The sequence below is a fragment of the Morone saxatilis genome, unplaced genomic scaffold (assembly GCF_004916995.1).
Source record: "Morone saxatilis isolate NCDOM2014 unplaced genomic scaffold, NCSU_SB_2.0 Contig16, whole genome shotgun sequence".
Lineage (NCBI taxonomy): Eukaryota > Metazoa > Chordata > Actinopteri > Moronidae > Morone > Morone saxatilis.
The window spans coordinates 7609480-7629448 of record NW_023339718.1 but is presented as its reverse complement, the minus strand read 5'-3'; the positions used below and the strand labels follow the sequence as shown (position 1 = coordinate 7629448).

The window sequence follows — 19969 nt, the reverse complement described above, 5'->3', positions numbered from 1 at the left end:
CATGCAACAAGGCAAGGTTATGTTGTAGTTTATTATTTAACACAATAGATCTATTGTTCATTGGGAAATTTCATACATAGAATGTAATTCACATAATGTCCTTGGTGCTATGCAGTGATATTCTCTTTCAGTCTCTAATTTGTTAATTTTCACTGTGGGCTATCTGAACAACAGCTGATGATCCTCATATACTGTAGATTTGTTCACTTGTTGGGTCTCAAATGCCCTGAGGATGTCTGTTCTTTCCCTTTTCATATGACACGCACACAAAATTAGTGTCATAGCTTTGCTGACCCTTCACTGGTCCACTAAACAGACCCAAGGACAGCACTTTCCTTCATAGCCTTATCTTATCTATGTCTCACTGACCGGACATGCTGGACAAACCATTGAATGTTTTCCTTGGAGAAACAGTAAAATTGGCATCATGAGGGTAAAATCTGATGTTAATTTGTACTGTATGTATTTATTTATTTTTGACAGTTTCCATTTTTAGCTGTAGATATTATGTCTTTGCTCTCTTCTTTCACTTATTTGCTGCTTTGTTACGGTGTTCTGATGCCATTCAGTCATCTATTTTAGGTTCACGTTGCTGTAAATGGATCCAGAGTTGGCTGCCTCAGTGTGAGGGCCATACATGTTTTTAGGCGTAAGTGTTTTGGCCTTGGAATGTGGTTAGTGGCCTGTGTCTCTATGTGGCAACTGGTGTCAGGGTGCAGTTTAACAGCTGAGGGTCTGTTGCTGATGTTGCAAGTGAACCACACCCAACCACAGATACTTTCTTGTATATCATAGGACTTCACTCTGAACAAGGCATTAATAGAAAGAGCAAAGATAGATGTATGTACACATAGAGACACACAGACACAGGAAGTGAGTCACACATATAGTCAGTATCCAGTTCACAGTTGTCTGCCTCTCCATGTATACACATTGAAAACCCTTCTTATTTTTCTGTTTTGAATGAAAGCTGCTGCTTTAAACTTTTCATAGTCATTCATGATAACTGCAGTTTTGTCAGCCTCTGTTTCTCTCGCTCACTCTCTCTCACTCTCTCTCACACACACACACCTTCAGACAGTGACTAAGCAGCAGTGTCTCCTTGAGCAAGGTCCATTGCATATTGTCAGACATAGACGGGCTTTGTTCACACAGTGTACGCTGTCTTGAGCGAGGCTGTCACTGGCAGTGACTCGGTTAACAGACAGACAGAGAGATAGATGGAGGTGGCGTAATCACTGAATACTCTCCCACTCTCCCACATGGGAAACTTCCTCCATGCATCATCAAACCTGTCTCATTCAGTTTCTACCTTGGTTACTGAAGTGGATAATGCTTTTTAGTCTGAGTAACCCAGAACGGTTTCCATGCAAGTCCCTTCTTGTCTCCCTATTTTTACTGTGCAATACTGGAGAAATATTACAATGGAGGGATTTGGGATCAGCCCTTGTTGTAAACTAAGCTCTTCCAGAAAATATGAATGGCACAGTGCCTGAGTAAAAGAGGTATAAAATAAACTAGATTAGAGCATAAATAATGTAATACAGTAAAACAATGTGTTGTTTCTTCCAGTTTGAGGTAATGTAAATAGTTGACATTAACGAAGCGTACTGCATGTAAACCATCAGCTCTATACCTGCTTCCTGTCTCTGTGAGCTTTCATGTCCTTCCACTGCTTCTTTCTCCCCAATCTATCAAATTCAACGCCTCCCTTTCCCAGGAGAACCACATTATGTGGGCCACACCACTTCTTTGAGGCTCACGTCCCCTGATATAGCAGGAAAATTGGTCTTTTTTATCGTGTACTGTAAGGCTAACCCACTTTCCTGATCCAGATTACACAGAGGAAGTCCTCCTTTGTCTTTACCTCTAGACAGCCATAGAAGATTACTGTTTGTTAGGCGTCCTTTTATCTCTCAGTCGATTTTTACTGTTTGTCTTTGTGTACACACCCCTCCAGAGACCGTAACAATAACCGATCAAGTCCGGCACTAACAGACTGTCAAACAGAACCTAACTGCCTCATGCCAAAGGTATCTTCTTCTTGTGAACATAAGACCCCCACTGCGCAATGTTCTGTTAAACATTGACAAAAAAGACACCAACACACATACACACAGAGATTCCGATGTGTGGTTTCATTTACAGTCCAGGACACTTGTTGTCAGCCCTCTTTGACTTATCACAGAGGGCTTAGAGACACAAGAGGCTTTGTCTCTATGTGGAAAAATGCCATTCCCTGACAAACATGCTGTGCTGAGTACTCTGAGAAATAGTTACAAATGCTGGCATTTGTGTAACTTTGTGCATCCATTTTTTTAGTGTTTTTTTCTTAAGTAAATCTTACTCGAATGATGAGAATAAAAGAAGCTGGTTTGTTTCTCCCCTGTTATACATTTTAAAAAAGTAACACACAAAGCAGATATGTCTAGGGTTTGTTACATTTTGTATGGACATGTAAACCAAACAGGTCAGTGGCGAACTGAGAATATTGGCAACACTTTGAAATAAGGTAGCACGAACTCAGATAGGCAGTGAAAGTCACTTTGCACTCTGTGTGAATCCATTATGACACTGTATGCTCCAAGTTTAGCTTGTAACTTCACCAGGGACAAGTCATTAACCTTCAATTTCACACGGTCATTAAGGCTGAAGAATATGGGGCATGTCTATGTCAGCCCACTATGCCACAAGCTTTCTGCTGTTCTTTCTATTCCAGCCTGTTCTCTCATTTTTTTCTGGACAAATGCTTTTTATCCGTTGCTTCTATACATCACATAACTTACCTGATGTTATTGTAAAATAGATGGAGTCAGGGCCTCTCTTTCACACAGATGAATAATGCGCTGTGAAAGGAATCGATACTGAGGAATGTTTAGAGGTGTGTGTGTGTGGGAGGGGGGTAGGTGTAATGTGCATGCCTGTTCCTGCACTGATTTGGACAATTGTTTTCATTTTGTGCAATCTCACTGAGCAAGTGATGAGTCTAAGTGAAGTCACCTGTGTGCCTGCTGTGAACTGTGGTAATAACCAGAAACTGTAGGTGTTTAGTTGATGAATATTGGTATTTTATTGCATTTCTGTCCTCACACTATAAAAACAGACATTTTTCTCCTAAATAATTTAGTGCAGCATTAAGTCTAAATCCAAAACTGCGTCTTAGATGAAAGGAGATTTTTGCACCACAGCCTGGAGATCAGTGGATGTATCTGTGGAGAGGAGAGGGCAAAGGGGCATAACCACCAATGATGTTGCTCTCTGTTTTGATGATGCCGAGCAGGTGTTTGACTTTATGAGAGCAGATGGGTCTATTATGCATGTCTGCCTTCCCTGCATGCTGCATAGTGTACTAGTCCCTGCCAGCATGCCTGTGTTTTAATGTGTTTGTTTACTGGGCCCAGTGGCAGACGGTGTGGTGTCAGATCTTGTTGTATCGCTGTGTTGTTCCTGCTCTCTCAGCAATTATTTTTATCGTGTCTGTCGCTAGTTTTCCATTATTGCCTACGTCAAGAAAAAGAAAGAGATCAGCTTGTCTGGATGTTCACTAAGGTGGATTTGGACGCTTAATCACCTTTACTGAAGGTGTGAATGAAACTGTGGATGCCTCGACGGGCATACCATAAAGTATAGAGGGTCGACAAAATAAACTATTGTGAAAAAGGACTTCAATGTTGACTTATCAATCATATATTACCAAAAATGTTCATAATAGGTAGATCAGGTTGAATGCCAGTTAGCACCATTTGTCAGCATTAAAAGACATCTGGCAGGCAGCATAAGACAAATCATCAGTGTCCAAATTAGTTCATGAATAATTAAAAAAATATGTAGAATATATTTAATGTTTTGAATTGGAAACGATTTTAAAAATTCCAGACTTTCACTGTTATGACAAGAGGAAATAAATTTAGTTATTTCACAGTTAATATCTAACCGAATGTGATGCACCTTTTGCAGTGAGTCTCTTCAAAAAGTGTTCAACCATTAAAGCTAAGACGATTAGTCGATTAATCATCTAGACAGAAAATGTGTATCAGCTGTTTTAGTAATGGATTCTTTGAGCCATTTATTAAGCAAAAATGGCAAATATTTGCTCATTTTAACTTGTCGAGTGTGAGGATTTGCTGCTTTTCTCTGTTTTATGTGATTGCAAATTGAATACCTTTGAAATGTTGCCAAAATAAGACATTGGAAGACACCGCCTTGAGATCTAGGAAATCTGTGTGGGTATTTTTTCATTTACAATTTTCTTTAATGGATAAAACGACAGTATGAAACTCTATTAATCAAAAAAAAAAGAGAGACAAATTGACCATGTAATCAGTTTCTACACACTCATTGTACCATATACAATATGTAATTTGTTTTCAAAATGATGGGGATGTGTGTTTTATATGTACTGTATGTGTATATGTAATACAGACTCAGTTGTCGCCAGGGGAATCCCCAGTTTTAGCCAACCAGATGAGAAAACCAGCTGACTAATGGATGTGTGTGGCTGATGGTTTGGGTGATGTAATTTATGGGTGAAGTAATAAACAAAACTCAAATATGTGTTCTTGAAAGCAAGACAACTAAAATAACTCAAATAAACATCTTATTAAGCATAAATTCATTGCTAAATTCAGTTCAAACCGGAACATGTGCATTGATCAAAAACATGTAAGCTGGGTATGTAAAACGAAGGGTTCAGGTTAAATATCTCACTTCATTTAAACAAAATCAATGACAGTGGTTCACGCATATTGAATCAGTTCAGTCAATTGCCTATTAGACTTTCTTCCCTTGCCCCTAGCTGAGCAGAAACCAGTAACCTTTAAAGATGTTCTGCTTGTCAGTTTGAGATATGCTCTCCCTCATGTCTTCGGTGCAGATGTTTAGATTCTTATATTGTTTCTGCAGATGTTTACATTTATGGCTTCTGTTTTAGATTTTGTCCAGACAGACTTTTACTACAAACAGCAGCCTTTGCTAAAAATATTTTATTATGGTCTGGCAGGAGTGACCTCATGGCAAATAAAAAAAGCTGAATTTCATTTGTTTTTCTACAGCCCCCTTATTTATATATGGAACATTGAGTTTTGTTGTGTCTCTCTTTGTCTCTGTCTTTCTCTTCACTCCTCGCCCTCATGTCTGTGGACCCTTGTCATGTCTGGTTTAGCCTGAAAAGGAATTCAAGCACATTACCGTCTGTAACATTCAGTCTCTTTGTCAGTCTCCTCATTAGAACTCTTATATGAACACACATCTGTCTTATCTGACTAAATCGTGTCTCACATGGTGACACATTTTGCTGTGTTGCTGCTTTTGCTCTGCAGAGGGAGCTATTGCTCCATTTCAGATTCTGTAGCAGGAACGGCACACCTTCCTCTCTCCTTATTCACCTTTCCGTTACCTCTTTTGATATTCACTTTATATTCACCTTGCAGTGATTGATAATAATTTAAGAAAAGCATTCACATTTTTTAATACTAAATGAATTGCCTCAGTGCACATATCCTCTTAAATCCACACATATCCTGCTCTGATATTGCACAGCCTGCACCCCTGAGGGTAGAAATCGATGGAGATGAATTGCCTAACGAGTAAGTTTCTCTTTCACTGAGCTGCCCGGTCCTTCAGAGTGATGAGATGCTGCAGTCTCCTGTGACTGGCTGAGGTAGCGTTCCTGAAAGTCAGCAATAATTCTAGGAAGCAGCCGGAGTGTTCTGCTTACTTCTGACAAGTATGTATGTGTCTGTGTATGACTGAGCCTGTTTTTCCTTCATGGCAAGCAGTACAAGAGGCGATGTTGAGAAATAAGATGGTTTAAATCAGGTCCTAAAAAGCCTCCCTGTTATGTTTTCGCTGTGTAAGATGAGGCAGGCTTCTCCCCCGGCTTTTCTAAGCTGGTCTATGGACTGTGACGCATACATCCTTTTTTGTAATATAGGATATCCAATAGAAGAGGAACACCAGCTGCATGATTCATGGGCCCATTTCCAAAATTTCATTTATAACATTACTCAAGTTTCGATCATAGATATAGAGTAGAACTTTCTCTAGGACATGCATCATCATAACATCCCCTCTATCTAATCTGAAAGTAGAAGTTAGATCACTCAGACGTTACAGACTGAAACTGATACACCTAATAACAAGGTAGACCGTCGACGAGATTTACAATGTCATTACTGCGTCTCTGTGTCTGAGTTATGGCTGCGTAGCTGTCAGCGCAGGTTTTTCATGCTCTATAACTGAGAACTGACCTCCAGGGGGATTTCTCTCATGATACGTCTGGTTTCACATCTCGTCACACGCTGCTGTCATCAAGTCGAACAGATGTGACCCAGTACCTGCCGTGACACAGCCGTGTAATTGAAGTCCTGTGATATTCAAATCTGTTTAGGCTGATTTTATTTTTTATTTTTAGTAGACTGACTTTTAAACTTTCACTGGTTTCTTTGTGTGTCTGCCCCTTTGCTGATGGGAAATTTTTTCTCTCTGTAACTGTGCACAATCACAGAAATGTTTCTTTGTTTTCTTATCTTATAAAGTATAAAAACCGTAGACCTTTTATGAATTATCTTTTTATTTGACACACATTTCAGAGGAACAGATTTGTAACCTGATGCTTTTTCAGATCCCATTTTCAGCGTTTGACTATAAATTATTTGAACGATATCTCTTTTTCTCTCACTGTCCTTGTGTAATCAAATGTCTGAGAGTGTGAAAATATACTTAGTGAAAGCTCTGTAATAATTCTGTCCTATTTTACTTTTGAGGCCTGTGCAAATCAACAGGGAGGACACTGGTTTGACAAGCCATAATCAGTTAGACAAACCTTCATCAGCTGTATTCGTCTCATATTTTGAGACACTTCTGCCACAGTTTAATTTTGTGTGTGTGTGTGTATACTATGTTCACATGGTTCACAGAGTGTTTGTTTATGTCTGGGTGTGTATTTGTGTATGTAAGTGTAGGTTTGTGTCTGTGTACATATGTCTCAGTTGTGAGTGGGAATCGTGGTGTGGGTGGGGTTCAGTTTTCAGATTGGATATAGATGACAGTCGGGATGCTTTGTTGTGGTTTGGGGCCTGGCTGGCCTTGGTCCTTCTCCTGTTTCTCTGCCCTATTTTGCTGCCACACTGTGTGTTGATCTAAAGACAGCGTTTAACCTTTAGCACAGACTCTACAGTTGTGAAGATAAAAGGTGGCTTTGCTATCTGAGGCGCTATGATGGTGCCGATTAGACGTTGAAAATGACACTTATAAGATAATCATCAGTGTGTTTGTTTTCATTACACTTTCCAGAGTATCACATGGATCTCCTTAGGGTTCTTTTTTGTCTTTTGTAGACTGCCTGTCTGAAGACTGTATTCTGAAACATATGAGTCTGGTGATATTAAAGGATTTATTACCACTAGTCTCTTATTTTCATAGCTTTTGCCTTTATTCCCATCGGTAACAATGACATTAAATTCACCAAGTTAATTGCAGAGATCCAGAAAACACATCATCATTCCTAAAAAGAAGTCTGATTGGCAAGAAACCTGAGTGTGACCGAAAAAACAAACCTCCAGGTTAGACAAGCTTAATTAAAAGACTAAATGAAGGGAAACATTAAAGTTATGGCCAAAACTGTCTGATGTAAATATCCATCAGGGTTAAAGGTCCAATTTATAACATGTAGGAGGCAGAAATTTCATATAATATTCATAGGTATGTTTTCATTAGTGTATAATCACCTGAAAATACAATTCTGTTCTGTTTTTGTCACCTTTTTATGAGCCGTTTTTATCTACAGTGGGAGAGGTTTCTCTTCTATGGAGGCCGCCATGTTGAACAGCCATATTAGCTATGGCCCAGAAGGACAGACCAAACACTGGCTCTAGAAAGGGCCCTTTTCACCATACTTTCCCCTACATGCTTGGAAAGTGAGCAGTATTCAGTTGGTTGCAATCTGCAACTTCACCACTAGATCCCACTAAATCTTACACACTGGTCCTTTAACAAGCCACACTTGTGCAGTTTCCTGTGCAATGAGAGTTACTACTACCAAATGTTTTTACTAACATTTCTGGTGCACAGATTTTTGTTTTTCCCTCCAAATAAAGTGGTTTTGATAACCTGGATGAAATTTAATCTGAAAGCTTGTGTTTCTTGCCCCATCAGACTTGCCCTGTTTTCCTAGATTTCTGCAATACTGTGGTGAAAAAGGTATTAAATCTGATAGAAAACGCTTTATTACAGTGAATTATATAGCTGTTGAGAATCCATTTGCCTCAACAACCTTTCCCCTTGCCTAAAACATCACCACCTAATTGACCAACAACTGGTGTTTTAAAGGATTAAAATAAAAATATTTCTTACAATTAATATGTTTTCTTTCCTCCACTGCAAAAACTATATATATGTCTGTTTGGTGCAGCACCACTGGCTGATAGAGTGATCCTTAACTCTGACTCCAGTATGTTTCCTCCAGCTGATTAGGTGCATGGACAGGAAGTTTTCCATATTCTTCCACACATCCGTTCAGAAACAAGTAATGCACCGGCTATTGTCTTGAAAGCAGTCCAACCTCCTCAGAACCTATTATGCAAGGGTCAGTGTGTGTGTTTGTGTGTGTGTGTGTTTGTGTGTGTGTGTGTGTGTGTTTGGGAGGACAGATTCTACCCAAATGTTCTAATCTTTTCATGGAACAAGTGATTCCTGTCCGTGTTCTGTTTACCTAATCCTCCCTGTTTTGATCAAACCTCAGAGTTGGTGTTGGATTAACTGATTGTGTAATACATTGGTTTCACTCCTCCCTCATCGCAGCCAATTAGCACATCTGGCCCGCTACAGTCAGACCTAGCTTTTAGTCACAAGATGCAAATCCACATCCCATCAGTAGGCAATCTCTGTTTAACATAACAAAATCCCAGCCAGGCCTAAAGCTGTCAGGCCTCTCCACTAACCACTGATGTACTGTCTCTCAATACCTGATTTTGCCTCGTCCTCAGTGGCTCCTGGCCAAGAAGCAGTGATGCTCTGTGTTTGAGCTCGTCGCCCGCCTGCCTGCCTGCCTGCCTGCCTGCCTGCCAGCGTGCCCGCGTGCCCTGTCATTGAGATAATAGCTGTTTTCTGTCTGTTTTTGTTCAGCCTCTGGGCTTTTGTCATAAGGTGTCAGTCTTTGTGTTTTACTGCAGGGAGATTTACCTGCAGCATGTTCTGCTTCAAGGACCTGCAGCTGGTGTAATAGAGTGACTCAAGAAAGACTAAATGGATTAAGTGGCATTGGAGTAGAAAACTGTTCTGTTGTTGCTTGTTCATTCTTTATACAGCCACATCTAACAAAGAAGAAGTGAGAACAGCTGTGAGAAAAACAGTATCACTTGAGCCCGTTTTAACACAACTCAGTATAATGTTTGAGTTCTTGTTAAGTGAATATTTTTCCAGTTCAGCAGCATGCCAGATCAACTTTCAGAGGGGATTGACTGGATATGAATCTACACGCAGTGAACTGTGAATCGAATGCATGCACACACACACACACACACACACACACACTTGTGCAAGAGCCCCAGAATGTTTTGCGAGCACCCATAACCCTCCCTCTGTGCATTCACCTCAACTATTTCTCTTTCCACCTCAAGAACAATAAATCTCTTCTCTTACAGTGTGCATGTCGGTGTCTGCGACAGATTAGCCGGGTGATTTAAACTCTCGAGGGTGGAGGCTTTTCTTGGGGAAATGACCCGGCTTGCTACTGGCAGCCCTGGCTCCTCTCCTTCGAGGTGAAAGGGCTTTTACAGCTCCTTTGTTTTCACTGTTTGCCTGTGTAAAAGAGTGAATAGAACATGCTTTCAGAGTGATTGAGTGCCATATGGTTGTGTGTGTGGAGAGGAGTGGTCCTAAAAGTCATGTCAAAGTAACATACATCAAAAATGAAATGATCTTCTTTTTCATGATGAGCTCTTGAAATCAGTCAGTGACTCCCTGAAATCACTTGGTCCACTCCCCTTGCGTTGGTGTTGGTGAACACCAGAAGAAGAATGTGTGTTTTAATTAATGTGCCTCAGTGGTCAGTGCGCAATGTGACGCCGGTTTCCTGTTGAGGGGTCAGCTTGTGGTTTACGCAGCTTGATCTCACCCTCTCCCCAAGGAAGGATACACACACAACACACACACACACGTGCTCTCCCTCTCGCTCTCACACACATGCGCTGGAGAGGATGAACAGGAAGAATGCTCTCTTACTTGTCGTGTATGTTCTGAAGAGAGAAGGCAGACTGACTGTAAACCACTTTTCCCAGAGGACAGAAGCGGAACCTTCAGTGCAGTTTATGGCTGAGAGTCACATGGAGTGAATTTTAGGATTATCTTGTTTTGAGGACAGAGGAAACTGGTCACCAAACAGCTGGAGTGATGGGAACGGAGACTGTCCTTGCCCCGGCGCATGACTTAAACATGATTTTTTTTCTTTCAATGTAGGGAAATATTTCTTTCTTCAAAAACAACTTTTTCATATTTATGTACCATCTAACTTTACACTGAATGTGAAGTTGACTGATTTTTTTAGGGAGTTAATGTTTTTTTTTTTTGGATATAGTAAGAATTGCCAGGAGAGACTTAAATTAATATTTAAAAAGTTACGCGATAAAAGATTGAAACTATCTGTGACACTGGGGTTCTGAGTTATGAAATATGTATTTGAATTTGCCAAAGGATTCCGACCCTGTGACCTACTAAACTGCACAATTTCTTCTTCAAATATCTGAGCTGCAAAAGTTGCATCTGGGTGAATCTTTTCAATATTGTTTTAAAAACAAGTTCCTAAAAAGAAGGAACTGCAGAGTGATATAAATTCACTAATGTATACCACCTAGATATTTACTGAATCACGTTGGTGTTGGATAACATCTGAGTACATTTTCACTGTTGCCTCCCCTCATGACCGGCGCCAGATGATACGGTTATAATTTCTCCATTTATTATCAAGCCGGTAAAAAGAACAAAGCTCCCCCACCCCGCCATGCTTGTGTGGTGCTGGGGTATTTAGCCATTTGTTTGTTTAAAGGGGCGTGGAGGAGTGCTACAGTAATCTCTCCCTTTCTTTTTCTTCTTTCTTCTGTTTTTTTTTTTTAAAAAGTTCATTACCATCACCAGAGGCGCGTCGTAGGGGTTAACTTAGCGAGTTGGGGAGCGCCAGGGCGCACACAGTGGAGTAGTTGTGTCGATCACTCCCGCAGAGGCGATGCCCTTTTGTGGAGAGGTCTCTTGTCACACAGAGGATAGACGGCATTCACAATTGGGACACAGGGACACAAAGAAGAGAACTGCATTTTAAAAGGCTCCATTCTTTCCCCGCTACCGCTGGGTGTTGACTGTGGGTGTTTGAGAGAATCTTTGTTGCCCGGAGAAAAGTAGAGAAGAAGAATACGCGCCGTGAACGGGTTGGGGGATTTTATGGACAGGGTTACTACAGTGCAGCCGATGCTGTCATCCACTCCACCTCTGTCTGTTTACCCGGAGCGACTAGTCTTGTTTTGGATGAGGAGCGGAACTTTTACGCATTGTTTTACGCACTGATTGTATGACTCGCGACAGAACAGGACACTGTCATAATGAACTTTCTCTCCCCGGTACCTGCGGGGAAGCAGTTTGAGCCAGATCATTAACTCCAAGGAGAAGTAATTCTGTGGATATCTGCCTAAAGGATGCCAGTTGATAAATTCGCAAACATGGAGGAAAAACTGTGGATATTGGAGGACCTCAACATGATGTACATCCGCCAGATTGCCCTCAGTTTACAGGTAAAAGTTTATTTGAGTTTTGCAGTTGACCACCACTTGTCTCTGACCCTCTGCAAGAAATTGTGTTGCTTTTATTTGCCTGTTTTCACACAACCTCAAAGCTTTGGGGTGTGTCAGTTGAAGAAGCATGTGTGATCATGTCTCAGACTGTTTTACTTTCTTTTTCTTGATTGATTGGCTATTCAACCTGAATACAAGCAGGCTCTGTCGTAATTGAAATCTTTTTTTCAAACACGTCTGTCCCCCCTTTAAGTATAGTCCATCTGTGTTAACGAACTGAGTCTGCAGCTGTGCCTCAGTATGTTGCAAAATTTACAGAGGGGTTGGTTGAAGGATATTTCTATGTGACAAACAAGTAGAGCAGACACCTGTGTGGTCTCCCCGTTTACAGATGGCAAAGCTCTCACTAACAGCAAACAGAAAACAACACTGCATGCCATCCATCTCTCTCTCTCTCTCTGTGTCTCCCCTTCCAACTGGGGTTCATTCACAGTCCACAGCTGCACATATGGGCCTCATAAGTCCCTATGGGAGTGTGAGTGTGTGAGTGTAGGCTAGTATTGTGTTGTAAGAAAGACAGAGAAAGGAGTCATTCCATACAACATGACAAAGGGATCACTAATGCAATATCTAACCACATTTTTGCAAACCTCCACAATCTCTGTTCTTTTAATGAAGGAAATAGCTGAAGAATGTGTCTGTTTCATTCCTGACAGAGTTGAAAGGAAGAGGAGACACATGGTCATTGGAAATGTTACAGGAATTTCAAAGGAAAATTTTAATATACTTTATTTTCTGGCCCCATAAGCCAAAGAGATATTGGCTGTCTGTGCTGCAGCTGTTTAGAGGTGCAAAAAGCAGACAGTTTTCTTTCTCACTAAGTCAACTGAAATCCAGTCCAAGAAGCCGTCAGCTGTGTGACACAGGGGCTGTAAGAGAGCTGATATCACTCACTGGTGTTTTGTACCTGCTAGCATTCTGGCATCATTTTCATGTGTGAGGTGTCTTTGTTTATCTACCTGTGCCAAATGCCACAGAGCGTGCCAGGTGTTTTGGCTTTTTATCACATAAGCGGAGATAGGCAACTATGAAATGACACACACTCTCACCATCTTCAGCTTGTATGGAGTCCAGTTTATTATCTTTCTGGGATGTTACAGTTCCCTAAATGTTGAAACTCTCATTACACTTTAGAGCCACTTATGCTCAAGGGTACATTGCAAAAGGGATTTCCCTGAGGCTTTTGTAGTGGCTGGAGCCTGAAATGTCACAAATCGGCTATCACGAGGTCTTTTTACCAAGTTTATCGTGCACTGATCTGCTTATTAGTTCCTGTCACAGAGCGTCCTTTGATGAATAAACTTGTTTACAGCCAGGCTTAGTTTGGAAAGTGGTACTTTGTCTGAATATTGAATCAAGGGCATTATGGTGGAATGTAGATAACAGGCATTTCTGTCTGAAGATCTTTGTCCATTTAAGCATTTTGTTGTCTTGATTCCAGTTTTATTTCTGTAGATGCAATTTAAAGGGTAGGAATGTATAATAACAAGACGATGAGCCCTTATTTAGCCCTATGGGAAAACTCCCTTGTTGCCTCTCCTCTGTTAGAGGGGGTACAGAGGTCACGGTCAGCTGCAGAGAGGTATTACTCTGCAATAACCCAGTGAGAATTTCAGTTTGTCGTATACAAAGTTGCATTCGTCTTCAGCTCATATAAGTATTTTTGCTAGTAAACACTCACACAGTCACTCTCTCTTCCCCTCTCTCCCCCCCATGTCTCTTCTGCCTGGGTGGGTTTATGAGACAGGGATTCTTTGTATCTTGCTGAGCTGCACGGCCCACAGCCTAACTGTAATTTCAGCTAGCTATGGATGTTTTTTTTTGCTCCAGCGTCTTTCATAAATGGTCCTGTTGGGTAATCACAACTTGCAGTTATTACCCCGTAAACTGTTTTCTCCTCCTTTTGTTCTTCCCTGCAGCAACATGAGAAAACACTGAAAGACACTCCCACCTCATGTACACACATACACATATACATTTATAACATAAACAGTAATACCTTGTTGGTCTGTACTGGTCATCTCAAAAGATAAAGAGTGTCTGTCCTTTTAAATTAAAAAGTGAGAAGATCATGCATGTCCTGAGGTTCCAGCATTCCTCAGCCACATATAATTGCTGTGTCAGGAGGGAAGAGAGAGCAGCCATTGTGTTATTTTCAAGCTCAGTGGGAAGTAACTTTTCTGCTCTCCAGGTTTTAACAAGTCTGTTATAATAGAAATGGCTGCATTCTTGGCTCCAGTGCACTGTTTTCGTTAGTCTTTCCCTCCTCTCTTATGAGGCCCATAAGACAGTCATTGCAGTGCCTTTTCACTTGCAAAGTGTACAATTTTACCCACAGAATACAGGATTGCTCTCAGAAGAGAGGTGGCTGATGGGAAGCAGGAAATGGTCTTGTGTAATTACTGTTTCCCACCGGGAGCGACAACATGATGTCATTGAACCCACTGCCATTAATAGAGACATACACACCATTTCCTGTCATCGCAGACCCGGACACAGATTTTTTTTATTTTTTTTTATGTTTCCCTCTCATATCCTGGTTTGTGGCCTTCTTCGCCTTCTCAGGCTCCATCCCCCTGTCCTGTCCCCCTCTCCCCATCAATAGCAACAGGGCCGTAGATGGATACTTTCTCCCTGGTCTAATTTTAGCCTGCAGACTGGCCTTGAATACATGGGTCGTGGCTTTGCCAGAGTTAAATGTGGACGTCTGATAAAAGGTTTTCTGAGGTCATTCATTTTTGCCCAACTTATAAAAGCAGGATTTGTCCTGTACATTTCATTCTGTAGGTCAGTCATTGTTTCGAAAGCACAATACTTTCTCTATGTGTGAGCGTGTATGTGTGTTGACCTCACTGGGTCAGAGTAGCCCAGCTCTACTCAGAAGGGGTGCAGCCTGGGACATTTAGCTGCAACAGCTCTGGCTATTGCTGATCATACCTGTGATATCATCTGATGAAAGATTTAAGAGGTTCCCTTTTTGGGTTCTGCTGCAGTTGTTGTAGCTATTAGGACCCAGAACTGACACACCACCATTTGTTGAACCTGTAAAAAACACAACCTGGGAAGTAAAGCTAAGAATATGCTACTGAGCAACTGGTTAGAGATTCCCTGAATTATGTGCTGAAGTGCAACACTGAAATAGTCTAAAGTTCAGTTAATGTTCAAATCTGTAAGCTTTTTCATTTTGATTGTATATCAGCATTCTCAAATGTGTAACAACAAACAACATTTCCTTTCATGCTTTTTGTTTCCTTAGGATATTGTGTTAGTAATCAGGTTGATAATAATATTTATTAACCAGTTCTATAGAAGTCCTTAAGCCAAAAGAGAGAGACAGTTGTGGACGCCCAACCTCTGACCGTTGTTGGCGAGGGTGACTTTTTGTGTGGGGGTCAGGTAGGAGTTTTTTGCTGCCTCACCCGGGACTCGGGTTTGACCTCTCACACGCTCCCAAACCCTAAACTTAGCTGTGGCCATGCCACAGATAGTTCTGTAAATTCTAGACATCACAGACTGGCCTTAAATATCCGTTGACTGGTATCCACTGTCTTTCTCTGATCTCAGATCACTAAGCTGCCTTGTCCGATTGATTGAGTGCGACTTATCAGAAGTTAGTCTGTTTACCCAGATCAGTGCAACCCCTGTTTCTATTTTAGACAAAACATTCCCCTTCTGTAATAAAGCCTTTTGGGTATCAGCTCTGGTAACAGATATTTGGACCCCGCAAACCCTGCATGCCTTCTAAATGTAGGAGGTCCTGGAGGGCAAAGGCCAAATTGACAGCAGTTAATCCTTGCCTGCTCAGGGACAGTAAACCTGTATCCTCTGGTGCGCTCTGGTCAGACTGATGAATCTCAGCCCTCATGATGAATTTCTAGCAAGAGCAAAGGTTGATCTTATTTATTTTGGGCCAGCAAAACAATGCAATGTAAAGTTTAGCTTCAATGCCCTGTCTTACCTGGACCTGGACGTTTTTGTCATTTGTAATCTTTCAATCATCCTCTTCATTTATCATTGTCACCATTCATTTCTTCATTCTTGATTTTATTGCCTCTTCTGTCCTTGTAGCTTTTTCATCAGTATCAATATATCCTTCCACGAAGAAGCAGTCAGCAGTTGAAATCTGTGTGTGCATCTGTAGGCGACTGTGTGTGTATGTTAGTTCAGCTGTGAGGTTGTTTAGGTAGCCTAAGTTACACCAGACCTGCTTGCTTCAGTGGAAGGTGTGCTAAAGCTAACAGCGCTCGCTCTCTTGTGATACAGAATACACAGTCGTATCTGAGCCAAAACACATTCCTCCACAACGGACCACTTCATTGTACACTGCTCCTTGCTGAGCTCGTCTGTGTGCGTCTGTGTGCGTCTGTGTGCTCCTGAGAGTCTGTGAGTAAATATTTGCAAAGATTAATAATAAACCAATACTGTAAGCTATATAATCAAGCGTAGTGCTTTGATTTAATTAGGTACATTAGGTTTACAAACCTGGATTTCACCGTGAATGTGAGTTATTTTAATGGGCTTTTTGCATTTGTTTTAAATTAGATGGAAGAGTTTCCTACAGTCATGCAACAGCCTAAAATAAAGTGAAACAGCCAAGTTTATTCATTTGTAAGTGTTATGTGCATAGGTTTCAGTCTGTTTGCTGTGTGTGTTGTGTATTTGTATTGAAGTGTGTCTTTGGCATCTGTACCATGGATAGCTACAGTGAGTTCCAGTTCTCCCAGTGCTGTATGCCAAAAGCAGGCACGGTGTGTGTGAGGTAGAGGAGAAAGGAGGCTTTGTATCACATCACACACACCCATCGCTCCCTACCAAGCCCTCCTCTCCTTTTTGGAACCGCACATCTACATCCTGACCCTCAGCCATCTCTTCCAAACCTTCCTCCCTCCCTGCCAGCCTCAAGTCTTCTGACTCCAAACCATCTGGCTCCCCACCTCACCTTTGCACCCCAATGCTCCCCCTAACCCCCCTGGACTTCATCTCAGTGCTTTATCCCCCCCTGTGCCCCAGTCTCCACCCCAGCCATCGCCCATGCAGTGGTTAGGAGGAGCAGTTCAGGTCTGAATAGGCACTCTGTGTGAGCAGAAATCGGTTAGATGCCGCGACCTGAGCCAGTTTCCTTTGAAAAACAGCAGGCGTGAGCCAGGAGAGCGAGAAGGAAAAAACACCAAGCCAAACTGAGAGGTGCTGTTATTGGAACATCGACTTGAATCCCTGCACCTTCCCCAGCCTGTTTCTTTTTGTCATTCCCCTCCCTCTCTGCGCTATCTCTGCCTGAATCTATTTGATAATTTCACTCTGCTGTTCTCGCTTCTCTGGCTCTATCTCAGCTTTCAGCCCTTATTTCCACACTCTTTTATCTCACCCTTCATTATCACCTTTCTCTAATCCTCCTTCTCCACTCTTTCTGCTTTCACCTGTGCACACAGGTTTTAGAAGTTAAAGGATTTTTTTTTGCAGCTGCAAAGAAAAAATGGAGGCACTTAACCAGTTTGAATTGAGACTGCAGGCATTATTCAAATCAGCACAGATTGGATTTGAAGCTATGTTTGACTTATCATGTCAACAATTCATGAGTCACTGTTTTCAAGTGGCGATATTAAAAATGTTGTATTCCTTTGTAAAACATGTAATTAAGAACATCTGAACATGTTCTGGAGATGCAGCTGGCGGCACATGCTGTTTAATCAGATGGTTGTCTTTGAAAATGTGTGCACACACACATTGTGTTAAAAGGAGCATTTGGTAATGTGTTTAATTGAGTCTGTGGATGTTTCTTTTGTGTTTGTCCATATGGATACAATTTACGCTCTGTTTTTATGCTTTCTAACTTGTGAGATAAACTGCACAGTGTACATGGTTGTTTGTAAGTTTGTGGTTGATGCAGTGACTTTATTGATTCATGTGCCTTTGATGGTGTATATGCAAAGTATGTGGGCGAGTTTTAAGTGTGCATGAATAAATTAAATCTATTTCTGTATGTTTATCTCTCTCTTTCTGATCTCTGATCTCTCTATACCTCTCAACACTGTTACCATGCACCCTGGAACACAGAGTAGGTGGGAGTCAGAGAGGCGGAGGACAAATACGAAGCAAGAGCTGTCTAAACAAACAATTACCACCATTAAAACAATCCATTCCCCAGTGAACATTCCCCTGAAGTGGATAGCATCTGTAGCATCACCAGCGTCCTTGTGACCCTAAAGATTGTGTCTTTTGGGGCAGCGTGTGTGATGTTTGTTTAAGCAGCAAGCCAAAGTGTCTAATTGAATCACTGCACACACACTGCAGGATCCTTGGCCATGAAGTTGCTGCGTGTGTGTGTTTGGCAGGTGGAACAACGCTGTCAGCATTTGGAGAGCTGCCGTCTGACCATCTGAGAGTCCATTCTGCTTTCATCAAGGACAAGAGAGGATCTCTTCTCTCCTTCATATATGATCTAATTACGTTATTGTCTCTGTCTCCATGTCTAATTTTCACAGTCTGTAAGAGACCCAGTAACATCACATAAATAGCAAGTTTGTTTGTGACAGGCTGAGCCAATGGCCTCACAGCATCTGCGGAGGGCTTTGTTATCACTGCAACAAGAAACTAGCTTAAGTTTTATGTGACTGATGTTGGTTGGATTGCCTTGAGAAGATGGATGTCTGTGTTGTTGACGAAAACCTAAATGCCGAAGGCAAACTCGTCACTGGGGAATTCCAAGGTTTGGAGGCGGGTCAGCAGGAGCTGGGGCTTTAGGCTGAGGTAGATCTGAGGGCCAAGGCCCATGAAAGGGGCCTCTTGTTTTGGTACGAGGCGTTGAGAGGCATGGCTGAGCTGTTCCCCCCCCCTAAACAACACCCCTCCCCAAAAAAACAGCCTCTCTGTCTCACTATGATGAGATCAGTGGAACAAACTCTCCAGCTGGATGATGTCATGTTTGGGACTTGGGGTCAAAATCTCAGGGTCACATTAGGAGAAGGTCTGTGTGTGTGTGTGTGTGTGCGTGTGTGTGTGGGTGTGGGTGTGGGATGTGTATAATACCCTATGAAAGCTAGATGAGTTGTGTTAGTACCATAGTCTTTCCTCCTTTCTGCTCTCTCCTTGCATACACAAACACACACCTAAGCACACACACCTTTTGACTCCATTACCTGCTGTGTCCTCCTTTGTCCCCTCGATTAATGAAGCTATTTTAAAAAAAGCTTGTAGAGCTTCTATAGGTTGTCAAGAGTTGTAGGGTGTCCATATGTCAGTGTATGTCTTTTTAACCTTGTCATCATTAGGAGATGAAAAGGTTAATCCACTCAGTCTTCATTGGGATGGACTAAGGTACTGGACAGGGATTCCTATTGGTTCTGGGGAGAAGCATGGCTCGATATGATTGGCTGAGACAGATAAGCTAACTGGACTGAGGACCCCTGTTAACCCCTGCTACACCAAACCCCTCTGAAGCACAGTGCCATTGGTCAGTATGTCACTGGACACAGGCTGGTTGTTATGTAACTACACGTGTAAGTTTGTTGAGGCACTATTTTAGGCCTGCATAAAACACACAAACATAGCACACGTCCTCACAGTTGGTAACCGCAGCTGTCACTGTAAGATCCACCAAGATTGACAGTCATTATATATAGCTTTGAATATGATCACTGTTGCTTTAACTTGCATAATACTAAGGTATAGGTTGCAATAGCTATGTGTCACTGATGACATAAATGTCTTGTGATGTTTAATGCTGCAGACATTGATGCTGTTTTATTGATTATGAATGTCTGTGTTAGTGGTTTTGTGACTGCAATAGATGAGGTATAATCTAGATTTACAGGCTACCCAAGCGTTTCTGAGACATGGGGCATAGTTCACCAATTAGAGTGAAGGAGAGGAGTGAATTATCTTGTTATAGTGTCTGTAGATGTTGCCATGCCATCTTATGGCCAGTAGGGGGCTGCTCAACTTGAATAAACAAGAGGATAAATTGTTTTCCCTTTCTGTGTTTCATCTACAAACAAGGGATTCTGTTATAGAAAATAAGAGGGGCAATAAATAATGGATAGATGCATATGTAGTATGGCTGCACAATTAATATAAAATGATTGCAGTTTATTTGTTAGAATAGTGTAGTTATAGTTTTTTATATATATATATAT

General features: G+C 41.6%; 1 protein-coding gene across 3 annotated transcripts in view; it reads left to right on the top strand.

Moving 5' to 3' along the window:
- Positions 1-19969, top strand: part of rtkn (rhotekin) — a 56044-nt gene that overhangs the window by 5545 nt on the left and 30530 nt on the right. Inside the window, exon 1 of one of the 3 annotated variants that reach the window (XM_035657851.1) lies at positions 10249-11777. The exons of the other annotated variants lie outside the window; for them this stretch is intronic. Within the exon in view, the coding sequence (XP_035513744.1) occupies positions 11682-11777 (96 nt within the window). The 5' untranslated portion in view covers positions 10249-11681. Of the gene's footprint in view, positions 1-10248; positions 11778-19969 lie in introns of those variants that run through there. 3 annotated transcript variants of the gene reach the window in all.